Source organism: Hemicordylus capensis, chromosome 2 (assembly GCF_027244095.1).
Source record: "Hemicordylus capensis ecotype Gifberg chromosome 2, rHemCap1.1.pri, whole genome shotgun sequence".
Taxonomy (NCBI): Eukaryota; Metazoa; Chordata; class Lepidosauria; order Squamata; family Cordylidae; genus Hemicordylus; species Hemicordylus capensis.
In genome coordinates this window covers 241,551,094-241,564,514 of record NC_069658.1, presented here as the reverse complement: position 1 = coordinate 241,564,514, position 13,421 = coordinate 241,551,094, and the positions used below count along the sequence as shown (strand labels likewise).

The following is a 13,421-nucleotide window of genomic DNA, read 5'->3' as shown; positions in this document are numbered from 1 at the left end:
CAGCTTTTAAAATGACACCTGGGGAACAGCCAATGGGAGCTGGGCAGTATCCTGTTTGGCAAAATCCACCCTTTAAAGTGTGAGGCTGCGAAGAATTCAGATAAAACAGAAGGGGACAGAGCAGAACTGCAAAAAGAGCAGACGGGAGCCTGTGCCAGCAGGTCAAAGAGTCAAAGGAATAGCATGCATCCGGTGAGAGATTAAGTGTATAGGTGCTTATATGCCAATGCCAGAAGCCTCTGAGCCAAGATGGGTGACCACAGTGCCATCAAATTCAACATACATGCAGGGAGGGAATCACCAAGGACGTCTAACACAGACATTTTGAATTTCAGAAGAGGAAACTTCTCCAAAATGAGGAGTATGGTGAAAAGAAAGCTGAGGGGGAAATCAGGAGAGTCACTTTGCTCCAGAGTGCATGGAGTTTACTCAAAACCACAATACTAGAAGCCCACTTAGATTGTATACCCCAAAGGAGGAAAGGGACCACTAAGTCCAGGAGGATGCCAGCATGGCTAACGGGTACCGTCAAGGAAGCCATAAAAGGGAAGAAGACTTCCTTCCGAAATTGGAAGGCCTGTCCAAACGAAGAGAACAGAAAGGAATACAAACTGGCAAAAGAAATGCAAGGTGACAATAAGGGAGGCAAAAAGAGAGTTTGAGGAACATTTAGCCAAAAGTATCAAGGGGAATAACAAAAACTTCTTTAATTACATCGGAAGCAGGAAACCTGCCAGGGAGGCAGTTAGACCATTAGACAATGAGGGAGTGAAAGGGATTATTAAGGAGAATATGGAGGTTGCAGAGAAGCTGAATGAGTTCTTTGCATCTGTCTTCATGGCAGAGGATACTGAGCATATACCTGTTCCTGAACCAGGCTTTTTAGGGATGGAGGCTAGAGAGCTGAGTCAGATAGAAGTGACAAGGGATGATGTTCTAAACTGTCTGGAAAAACTGAAAGCTAACAAATCACCAGGGCCGGATGGCATCCATCCAAGAGTCCTCAAAGAACTCAATTGTGAAATTGTCGACCTCCTTGCTAAAATATTTAACTTATCCCTGAAATCGGGCTCTGTGCCAAAGGACTGGAGAGTAGCAAATGTAACACCGATTTTCAAAAAGGGATCCAGGAGCGCTCCGGGAAATTACAGGCCGGTTAGCCTAACGTCCGTTCCAGGCAAATTGATGGAAAGCATCCTCAAGGATAAAATTCGAAAGCACCTAGAAGAACAGGCCCTGCTGGGAGTGAGCCAGCATGGCTTCTGCAAAGGTAAATCTTGCCTCACCAACCTTTTGGACTTCTTTGAGAGTGTCAACGAGTGTGTGGATCAAGGTGATCCAGTTGATATAGTCTACCTGGACTTCCAAAAAGCTTTTGACAAAGTTCCTCATCAAAGACTCCTGAGGAAACTTAGCAGTCATGGAATAAGGGGACAAGTACATGTGTGGATTGCTAACTGGTTGAAAGACAGGAAACAGAGGGTAGGTATAAATGGAGAGTTTTCACAATGGAGGGAAGTAAGAAGTGGGGTCCCCCAGGGATCTGTACTGGGACCGGTGCTTTTTAATTTATTCATCAATGATCTAGATGCAGGGGTAAGCAGCGATGTGGCCAAATTTGCAGATGATACCAAACTCTTCCGGGTAGTGAAATCCAAAACGGATTGTGAGCAGCTCCAAAAGGATCTCTCCAAACTGGGGGAGTGGGAGACAAAATGGCAAATACGGTTCAATGTTAGCAAGTGTAAAGTGATGCACATTGGGACGAAAAACCCGAACTTCAAGTATATGCTGATGGGATCCGAGCTGTCGGTGATGGACCAGGAGAGGGATCTTGGGGTCGTGGTGGACAGCTCGTTGAAAGTGTCGACTCAATGTCCGGCAGCTGTTAAAAAGGCAAATTCCATGCTAGGGATCATTAGGAGGGGGATTGAAAATAAAACGGCTAACATTATAATGCCCTTCTACAAAACTATGGTGCGACCACACTTGGAGTACTGCGTACAATTCTGGTCACCACATCTTAAAAAGGACATTGTTGAACTGGAGAAGGTACAGAAGAGGGCAACCAAGGTGATCAGGGGCCTAGAGCACCTTTCCTATGAGGCAAGACTACAACACCTGGGGCTTTTTAGTTTAGAAAAAAGACGACTGCAGGGAGACATGATAGAGGTCTATAAAATCATGCATGGTGTGGAGAAAGTGGAGAAAGAGAAATTCTTTTCCCTCTCACACAACACTAGAAGCAGGGGTCACTCCATGAAATTGATTGCCAGGAGGTCTAGGACCAACAAACGGAAGTACTTTTTCACACAACGCATGATCCACTTGTGGAATTCTCTGCCACAGGATGTGGTGATGGCCAGCAACCTGGATGGCTTTAAGAGGGGTTTGGATGACTTCATGGAGGAGAGGTCTATCAATGGCTACTAGTTGGAGGGTTGTGGGCCACCTCCAGCCTCAAAGGCAGGATGCCTCTGAGTACCAGTTGCAGGGGAGTAACAGCAGGAGAGAGGGCACGCCCTCAACTCCTGCCTGTAGGCTTCCAGCAGCATCTGGTGGGCCACTGTGCGAAACAGGATACTGGACTAGATGGGCCTTGGGCCTGATCCAGCAGGGCTGTTCTTATGTTCTTATGTTAATATAAATGCTTTGAGTGTGGAAAGAACTGCATCTAAAACACGAGAGTTAAGATGCTTTCCTTTTTCCTTCATGCTCTAAAAGGAACGGAAATGGCAATCTTAGATGCCTATCTTAACCATGTAAGGTGTAAAGATTTTCTACATGCTCGTTTATTATGCTGGGTCCACAAATGAGGCTACATGTCCCAACACTTTGCCTTGGTCTTTCAGCTGGACACTGGTCTGGGAGGGGACACATCCAGGCAGAAATTCCAGACGTTCCCCTTCCCCATTCATTTCCTTGAGTAGCACCTTATGTCCCCCCACCTCTCTCTCTCTCTCTCTCTCTCTCTCTCTCCCTTTTAAAGCTCAGTTCTTCCATTGTGTTGAGTAACTTGGCTTGGCCTTCCAGGGTTTTTAAATAGTTGTAATTGGTTTTAATGTTGTAACCTGTTTTTCAGGGTTTTAAAATTGTTCTGATTGTTTAATTGCTGTTTTATGGTGTAATTGTTAATTGTTGTTTTACGCTGTTTTGTTATTTCTTTTCTAATTGTTAACTGATCTTAATGGTTTTGTTTTAATGTAAACCGCCCTGAGCCTTTTTGAAAGGGCAGTATAAAAATTGGATAAATAATAACTTAATTAATAATAATAATAATAATAATAATAATAATAATAATAATAATAATGGGATAGCAGATACCAGGGGATAGCAGAATAGAAGAAAAAGAAATAGAAAAAATCACCAAATACAAAGATCTACAAATTGAAATTGAAAGGCTGTGGCAGAAGAAGACCAAAATAATCCCAGTAGTAATTGGCGCCCTGGGTGCAACTCCAAAAGACCTTGAAGAGCACCTCAACACCATAGGGGCCACAGAAATCACCATCAGCCAATTACAAAAAGTAGCTTTACTGGGAACAGCCTATATTCTGTGACGATATCTATAACAACTGACAATAAAATTCTGGCATCCCAGGTCCTTGGGAAGGACTCGATGTCTGGATAAAACAAACCAGTCAATAACACCTGTCTGACTGTGTAAACAAGAAATAATAATAATAATCTAGCCACATCTGTTCTCGAAAGAAGAAAGAGCTCAGTGGCAGGGCTCCTGAATGAGACTGATTTATTGATCAGAGACAGTAGACGACCCGTGGTGAACTGAGGCAGTACTCTGGGAGTCTGTTCTCATGAGCAGCCAAGACTCGGCTAGGGCAGCGAAGCCTGGGTTTGGCTGCCCTAGGGAAGCGGCAAACCTGGGTAAGAAGCCAGGCTCTTAAATGAGGCTCAGAGAGCGGAACCTCCCTTAAACCTGTTTACCTGACCGTGTGCCAGCATTAGTTGCTTTCAGCTGGGGCTGAAGTACTGATAGGCACCTGCTCATCACTGGGGGGGATCCACACAATGCAGTGCATTGTGGGATTTCCAGGGGCTGGGCTGATGCAACCTGGCCTCAGATCGATCCTCCTGGCACTGTGCAGCATGGAGCAGGGCTGATCGTGTGGAAGCCCAGAACATGCTCCCGCCAACCACACAACAATCATCGGGGGGAAGGCAAATTTTGCGGAGCCTTTCCTCCCGCCTGCCTGCCCGGAAGATTGTGTGAATGGCCCCTGGGTTTGCAAGGTCTGGGTTTCAGCACCAGTGTCACAAATAAGATCATATACCCCTGACCTGGACCGTTTAGCAAACTTAAGGATGGTATGTGACAAGATGGTCACACATCATTACACTCAGTCTTGTGTTTCCCAACCAAACAGAATAGCAACATTGTAATGAAGTTTATGTGCCCTGCTTAGCAGGGATTCTGTTGTTATTTTAAACCAATAATAAACTTGTTCTTAGGTGTGTTATAATTCATAGGAACATAGGAAGCTGCCATATACTGAGTCAGACCATTGGTCTATCTAGCTCAGTGTTGTCTTCACAGACTGGCAGCGGCTTCTCCAAGGTTGCAGGCAGGAATCTCTCTCAGCCCTATCTTGGAGATGCTGCCAGGGAGGGAACCTGGAACCTTCTGCTCTTCCCAGAGCAGCTTCATCCCCTGAGGGGAATATCTTACAGTGCTCACACATCAAGTCTCCCATTCATAGGCAACCAGGGCAGACCCTGCTTAGCTAAGGGGACAAGTCATTCTTAATACCACAAGACTAGCTCTCCTCTCTACTTCATATTTGCTTTCTTTATATGTATTGAACATTTATCCCAAACTTGTGCTCACAAGGCTATGTCGCTAAGAGGATATGTTCAATAAGGGTAGAGTAACAAACCTTATCACATGGTGGCAGCTTAAGATAAAAAAATGTAAAAAGGAGGGGGACCCCAATACTTACCATGAACGTACTAATTTAACCCAGTGAAAAATAAAATTAAAGCAAAGTGGGCCACCTCCATGGCCCACTTCCCACCCCTATAGAGCAGGGGACTCTTTTGAAGTGCAGGGCACTTGAAGTATGGGGTGGGCTGTTTGTTTGTGAAGAGAGAGCAGGGAGCTGCTTTGAAGTGTTTGTCGGAGGTTCGCATCGAGTTGTCCCTGCAGTGAGTCGGCCCGTGTTGAGGTGTCCTACAGAGAGTTGGCCGCAGAACTCCAAAACGTTAGTGAGGCAAGCCTTGCCTGTGCAAGGGGGCGAAGAAGACATTCTCCTAAATACCCAGGGACTAAGCCATTTAGGGCTTTATAGGTTATAACCAGCACCTTGTATTTTGCCCGGAAACTTATCGGCAGCCAGTGTAGCTCTTTCAGTACAGGTGTAACATGATCTCTCCAAGATGACCCACCTGCTTCCACATTCTGGACCAACTGTAGTTTCCAGACTACATACAAGGGCAGCCCCACGTAGAGCGCATTACAGAAATCCAGTCTGGAGGTTACCAGCAGATGTACCACTGTCCCGAGGTCATTTATCTCAAGAAATGGATGCAGCTGGCGTATCAGCCGAAGCTGATAGAAGGCATTTCTGGCCACTGCCTCAACTTGAGACACCAGGGAGAGGCTTGGATCCAGAAGCACCCCTAGACTGCGTAACTGTTCCTTCCGGGGAAGTGAGACCCCATCCAGAACCGGCAGATCAAACTCATCTCCTGACCAATATGATGTGTGTAAGATATGATATAGGATATTTTATTTTTAAAATGCAATGAATGGCATATTGAAATACTGAATGTGATTTAAGTAACTGTAATTATGTTCTTATAGACACATTCATGGGAGATGAGTCTGTTAATGGCTACTAGATTGATTATAGACTGTCTCCAGGCCTAGCAGCAGGATGCCTCTGAATACCAGTTGCAGGGCAGCAACAGCAAGAGAGAGGGCATGTCCTCACCCCTTGTCTGTGGGCTTCTCAGCCTCATCTGGTGGACCACTGTGGGAGTTGGAAAGCTGGACTGGATGGCCTTGGGACTGATCCAGCTGGGTTTTTCTTAGGTCCTTAACTAGGTAATGTAGATAAATCAGTCACATGGAGTTGGAAAAAGTTGTTTTAACATAATACAGTACATTAGAAACTGGAAAATGTAAGAAAGATTGGGATAAAGGTATCTGAGGTGAGTAGAATGAAGGATGGTTTGGAAGAAGTACAGAACCAATCTGGAAATTAAACCATACATTTCAAAGGCATCCCCAAAGCAATTAAGTTGACCAATTTAGTTTCTTTTTTAGGCCACACCTTTAGGGATTATTTGGAACTGGATACAGATTTGGCTGTGGGTTTAGCCACCTAATGGCACAGCAGGGAAATGGCTTGACTAGCAAGCCAGAGGTTGCTGGTTCAAATCCCCACTGGTATGTTTCTCAGACTATGGGAACTATAGAACTACTATGGGAACTCCCAGTCTACAGGAGGGGGCAATGGTAAACCCCTCCTGTAGTCTACCAAAGACAACCACAGGGCTCTGTGGTCACCAGAAGTTGACACCGACTCAACGGCACACTTCACCTACTTTTAGTAGCTTAAAGAACTGGATAAGCCTCATATTTCTTACTTGTCTTAGTAAAAGATTCAAGATGCTGCTTTAATCTTTAATAAAATGTGGCCAGTAGTCAGTAACCTAAGGCTTATCTAATCCAGCATCGTGTTTCATGCAGTGGCGCCTGAGAAGCCCACAGGCAAGATCTGAGGACATGCCCTCTCTCTTGCAGTTGCTCCCCTACAACTGGTATTTAGAGGCATTTTGCCTCTGAGGCTGGAGCTAGGTGGCCCATTTGACCCACGAGTATACCCCTTAGGTTCTGGAAACTCTGGATGGCCTATAACCACCAGGCTAGTAGCCACGGACAAATTCTCCCATGAATTCCTCTAAGCCCCTTTTAAAGCCATCCAAGCTAGTGGCCATCATCTTTAAAGCCATCCAATCCATCTTGTGGCAGAGACCTCCATAGATTGATTATGTGCTGTGTGAAAAAGTACTTCCTTTTGATGCTCCTAAATTTCCTGGCCTTGAGTTTCATGGGATGACCCCTGGTTCTAGTGTTGTGAGAGAGGGAGAAAAATTTCTCTCTGTCCACTCTCTCTACTCTATACATAATTTTATACACCTCTATAATGTCTCTCCATAGTCACCTCTTTTCCAGACTAAAAAGCCCCAGATACTGTAGCCTTACCATTTAATTGCATTTGCCATTTTGTCACCCACTCACTCAGTTTGTGAAGATGTTTTGGAAGACTTATAAATGGAACTGATCTCCGGGAATTGGCAAAAAACCCTGGCTACCCTTTTAGGCTTGTGTGGGGAACTAGCGAGCTGTAATTGAGCAGTCTACCTCAGAATAAATTTGTTCAAAGCTTCGGTCTTGGAGAGAACTGGCAGAAATTTAGAAGTCCAAACATAGAATCAGGTTTATTTAAGGGTTTAGGAGTACAGGAAAAGAGATAACCATTAATGAGCAATGTTTACTAACAAGACTAACAGATCAAAAGGACAAGTTAAAGCTTACAAAGAGGCAAATTGGCTTGAGTTCCAAATTAAGTCCACTCAAGGCTTTGAGAAACAGTCTTTGGAGAGAACAGCTTTAGATTTTAGAAGGAGCAAGAAAGGAGGGGAGCGAGAAGTTTGAGAGCAGATGCTATCTAAGTCCGTCTGTAGGGGTCTTTGGACACTTGACGTTCAGCTGATGCCAAGGGACCTCTCCTCTGGGACAGGCAGGAAGGCAAATATAGGAATGGAAACCTAGGGACCAGGCAGGGGTCTGGAAACCAGGCAGGATTCAAAGGGGATCTGATCTTGGAAGCCAAGGATCTTGCAGTCAAGAGTGCTGCGCCGACTGGGTTGGGGAAAAGAGCCAGTCTAGAGGCAACAAGCAAGGCAAGAACCAAAGTCCATACAAAGCAAAACGGAGTGCTAATGCCCAAACGTGATGACAAGCAGCTGGTGAATCTGAGGAAGAGACATACTTGTTGTGTCTTCACTAGAAATAACTAGCATCTTGCCCTCAGGGAAGATGCTGACCATGCCTTGCTGCTGAAACGGTGGACAAAAGGGACAGAGCAAAGAATACACCTTTGTCCTAATCAAATTTGCTGGGTGTGCTTCCTTCCAGTACAGTGGGTGAATAGTCTGAGAGACTCGTGTAGGACAAAATGTAATGGGCACATCAGGGCTTACCTCATGTGTTTTAGAACACCTTGGGAGTGACTAGGAATTTTAACAAGCTAGCTTCCGGTGCTCTGAGGCAGCCACTAACACATTTGTTGGCAGAGGAGATGACCTGTTACCTCTTATCACTCCTTCCTGTGAAGGTGATAAGCTTGGTACCTGCTCTGATGTGCCAACAAAGGGAGATTGTTTGTCTGGTTCTTGAGAAGAGTAGCATGTCTACTCCAGTTCCCCCACTCATCAAGGAGGCGAGCACAGGGATAGTCCTCCTGCAGTCTCGGGTTAAACTTGACCTTAGAGCCACCTTTCCCAAGGTGCACGCCAAGTGATATGCCCCATGAGTTAGCTCATGCGGACCAAATGGAGAGTGCACGGACCTGTGGGATCTGAAAGACGAAGAGTGGGAACTACAAGCCTGTAGCTCCAAACCAGGTGTACGGGTACTCCTGAGAGCCCCAAACAGGCTCTCTTGTTCACACGCCTTACAATCTGATTTAGATTTCACTATCCTAACTAGTTTAGTGTCATCTGCAAATTTGGCCACTTTGCTGCTAACTTGGTCAAAAGCTTTTTGCAAGTCCAAGTATAGTACGTGGTCGTGTTTTATCGGGAAATTCTATTCACTGTTGCTTTTGTAAACCATGTGTTAAAAATTCTCTAATAAATGTCAACTGGATCACCTTCATCCACATGCCTGTTGACACTCTCAGAGAACTCCAAAAGATTAGTGAGGCAAGATTTGCCCTTGCAGAAGCTATGCTGGTTCTCCTTCAGCAAGGCCTGTTCTATATGTTTAAAGATGCTGCTTTACTCTTTAAACTAATAAAAAGGAATTATAGGGATCCAACCCTGAGCCTTAACTCAGGGTGTTGTTCAGTTGATTGATCCTTTGTATAAATAAAAGAGAAACGCGCCTGTAACTAATTTGTATTCAACTTGGAGCCAGTTGTTTACCTTGCTGTGTGCAGAGCAATAAAGCCTCAATGATTCATTCCTATCCTTGTGTCTAATGGATTGGATAAAGTGGACCCAGGGACGAACCCCCACCTACATCACTATGGTTGGGATAGATACAATTACTAATTGTTGTACCTTCTCTTGTTCCAACTGCAGCCAGGCAAGCAGCAGTGAGAGAAAAGAAGCTTAGAGTGTGAAATAACACCACAGCTTTTGCAAGGATTGAGCAACCTTTTCTTAACCAGGAAGATCAGTGGTGCATTGTAGTTCCTTCCTTTTTATGTCTAAATTTGAATCTTACTAATTGAAAAATTATCCAACTTCTTTCTCCTTAGTTTCTCTTAGTTTTTTTTTTTCATTTCTCCTTGAAATGCAAATGTATTGATTTAAAAAAACAATATAAATATGCCTATTTTTATATTGCTCCTTTTGCTTGTTAACGAATGACATCAGTATTTAGAGGCGAGGAGAAATTTTCCCTCTAAAAAGGGGGAAAGAGAAATGTTAGTAGAGTGGTTGAGAAACAGCACCAGAAAAAAACCCAACCCTATCGAGCGAGAGAGAGAGAGAGACTGAACTGGGGATACTGGTGGGGGGGGGGGCGCTCCTCCCTGACATGCGCAGTCCCACTTCAAGTTTTAAAGCCATATCTGTGAGCAAGTGGAGGCTCTTTAACCCGTTCATGGATGCTCTCCTCCACCCCTGCCTGGGAAGCCTTTCTGTTGCTGCCTACACAGGAATCCCCCTTGGCATTCTACTGAGAATCCATCCTAGGGTTAAAGGGCGAGAAACGCAAATCCTAGAGAGGCAAAAGTGGGGAAAGGAGTTGTGACGGCTGCTACCAGCCCCCACCCTTGCCCCAGACAGCGGTGCCTGGGACTTGGTCACCCCCCCCCGGGGGTGGGAGGAGCTTGCTTCGGAGGAGAGTCCCAGTCCCGGTCCCGGCTGTGTGGCAAACGGAGAAGAGGCAAGTGGGGAGTGGGTGGGTTGGAGGACCCCCCCAGCAGGGAAGAATAAAAATGAGCTAGTGAGCTGGGAGGAGAAGGGCGGGGGTGCAGAGGCAAAAGAGCCTCCCCTCCCCTCATCTCAGCCTAGGGGGAGCGGGAGGTGCTGCGGGATCCACCGGGGGTCCCTTCCAAAGCATCTTTTCCTCCTCTCTGCAACCCATGGAGGTGAGATTGGAGGGATTTTTCAGGCTGCTTTGCATCCTGCATAGCTTTGCAGTGCTCCAAGGCGAAAGAGGGTGGCTGCTTCAGGAAGGGCAAAGGGTGGGGAACAGATCCGGCTGCTGGGGTATCTGGTCTGGGGGGAGGAGAGAGCGGGGTCGGGGCGGTGGCTCAGGGAAAGACCTCTGGGAAAGGTTGCTGCACCGTGTAATCCTCACCCCAACCTCGTGTGTGTCACTCTGTGTGTGACTTGCAAAAGGGGGAAGCTCCCTCCAATCTCTAGCTGCTCTTTGACTGTTTGCCTCCTTCCATGCAGGGGGAAATCTCCTTGGCTGGACTGTGTAACAAAGCATTGGCTTTGCAGAAATCAGTGGAGCCCAGCTAATACAGCCATTCCTGCTGCAAGGAAGAGTCTGCTGTAAAAAAGAACAACTTTGACTCCACTGGAGGTTGCTTTTGGGGCACAGAATTGGAGATGGAAATGCAAGACTCCCAGTGAGGAATTCTGGGGGAAGACTGTGGAGAAAATGCATAAGCATGAAAATATGCTCAGTTCAGATATCCAGCAGTTCCAGGACCTGGATGCCAAGGGGCCCCGGGAGGTCTGCAACCGATTGCACAGTCTTTGCTGTCAGTGGCTCAAACCAGAGCGCCACACAAAAAACCAGATGCTGGATCTGGTGGTCTTGGAGCAGTTCCTGACCGTTCTCCCTCCAGAGATGAAAAGCTGGGTCAGAGAATGTGAGCCAGAGACCAGTTCACAGGCGGTGGCCCTGGCAGAAGGCTTCCTCCTCAGCCAGGAAGAGGAATTGCAGCAGGTGAGAGAGTTTCATCCTGGTAGGATGTGAAATTATTCCTGTTAATTAATTCAGTCCTTCATACAGAAAATGGATACCCCTCCTTTCTGCAAACTCTCAAGGCATCACATAAGAATTCTCAAGCACAAACTAATAGAACAAGGTATAATTAAGTCATTACGGGTAATTAGTAAAATAAAGAATAAATGTAAGTAAGAATAATTTCCTCACAGTTGTCTAGATTAATCTCGGGTTGCGTGCAGGGGGACGTATCCTACCCCTCCTCCTTACACCCCGCCATTTAGTGTTCCATTCTTTTTGCATCCCCCCTCCTCATTCCCTACCTGGAATATCATTTATTTATTTATTTATTATTTTATTTTATTTTATTTTATTTTTGATGTTTCAGGAGCAGGGGCACTTAGCAGAAGGGACGGCCAATATCTCTGAGGCAGAGAATTCTCCATCGGACACCAAACAGAAGCCACTGTCCAGGGGGATCTCTCTGGAGGGTGACGCAGATGCTGCCTTGCTGGGTAAGGATTGAGGCATCACACTTGAGCTCAGGGGCAGCTGAAGAAGTTGTACTCCCTGAGGCAAAGGTCACTGTGCTGCCCCTGCATCATCCCGATCACCCCTGAGTGGTGCATAGAAGGTGTCCTTAAACCATACTGTCAGGCAGGGGTGTAGATAGGCTGTTGTGGGGAGACAAAAAACCCTAAGCCTGGGACAAAAAAATAAAGATGGGCCGTGGGCCCTTGCCAGATATACATCTCTCCCATATCTTTGCTGACAAAGAACTGTAGGTTATGGTGAAATACAAAATACTGTTTCAGTACACCCTTTCTGAATGCAGAACCCTTTCACACACACACATTTTTGCATGCATTTCCCTGGCTCAAACATATTTTCTAACGTATATACCTCAGCTTGTAGCACTAGAGGCCTCCAATCAGGAGTCTGCACATGCCAGTGAGTTGAGGCAGTGGGGGGAAAGGGATATGTATGCTGTTGCTGCAGCCAATGGGCCGCCTTCCCACAGCCAGGGGGAAGGGACATCCCCTTGTTGCTGCAGCCAGGGGGCCCAGGGACATCCCCTCCCCGCTTATTCAACTATTGCTACACCCCAGCTTTCAAACAAGGTTGCAGGGATCTTGCTACCTCCTAAACAGCTTCAGTCTGTTTCACTTTTCTCCCACCTTCCTTCCACGCAGCTCAGGGGGCTCCACGTGGCTCCCCACTTTGTTATCACAGCATCCTTCTGAGGGAAGCTGTGCTGAGAGTTGGTGACCAGGCCAAGGTCGCCCAGTGAATAAGGAGATCCAGTGTAGGTTATTTTACCAAATGTTCTGGAGAACATTGAGCTACCCCACTAGTTTGCTGCACAGCTGAAACGAGGATTTGAATTTCCTTTTTCTTCTGCAACTTCTGGCAGCCATTCTAGCAAGTGGATTCCTGTTTTTATGAGCACTACTGATAGCGGAGATGGGGAAAATACTCCTAAGAAGTATTTTAGCTACGAAATTACTGAGCAAATTTATTTTAGATACAGAATACAAAATATTTGGTAAACAACTAATAAAAATACCAAATAGTATTTTAAAAATACGTCTCAAAATACAAAATACAATGCCTGAAAAAAGGGGGAAAATGGAGATGTTCATTACTCATCCAAACATGTTTCCATTTCCTTTAAACAATACAAGTTTTTCAAAGATTTAATCATTCAACTTATGCTTTCTGGAGCTGTGGATCATCCCAGCAAAGGAAAACAACTGTTCCACAGGACTACTTGATGTTAGACTTGTATTACACACTCTCTTAAAAAATAGCCATCGGATAATGAGATCCCCATCCAACATACTAATGCCAAAACTGGAGTATTTCCAGCTTTTTAAACACTCAATCAGACCAATAATTCCCAAACAACATAATGCCTTGTTTCTTTTTGCTACGTTTACTACGTTTCTCCATTTTCACCACCCTCCATGGACGTCTGCAAGCTTTTTGTGGGGGGGGGAGGGGAGGGGGCAAATCTAGACACAGTATGTCAAAAGAAATTAAAACACAACAGGATGTATCCAATGTTAATCCTGCTTAGAGCAGATCCATTGAAATAATTGAAGGTGAGTCATGATTAAGGGCTCCAATCCTATAGCTGTGGCATAGTCAAATAAGCAGCAAGTTGTATTTATGGTGAAGCAATCATATGGTCCAATCATATGGAGAGGAGAACAATTCCTTTGACCCCAATTAATCCACTCCCCACCTTCCTCTCTCT

The 13,421-nt window shown here is 45.6% G+C and overlaps 1 protein-coding gene across 1 annotated transcript in view; it reads left to right on the top strand.

The window, feature by feature from the left end:
* LOC128347582 (zinc finger protein 420-like) overlaps positions 1-13,421 on the top strand; it is a 47,677-nt gene that overhangs the window by 4,245 nt on the left and 30,011 nt on the right. The window contains exons 2-3 of the mRNA XM_053302534.1: positions 10,660-11,161; positions 11,550-11,676. Of these exons, the coding sequence (XP_053158509.1) occupies positions 10,871-11,161; positions 11,550-11,676 (418 nt within the window). The 5' untranslated portion in view covers positions 10,660-10,870. The remainder of the gene's footprint in view (positions 1-10,659; positions 11,162-11,549; positions 11,677-13,421) is intronic.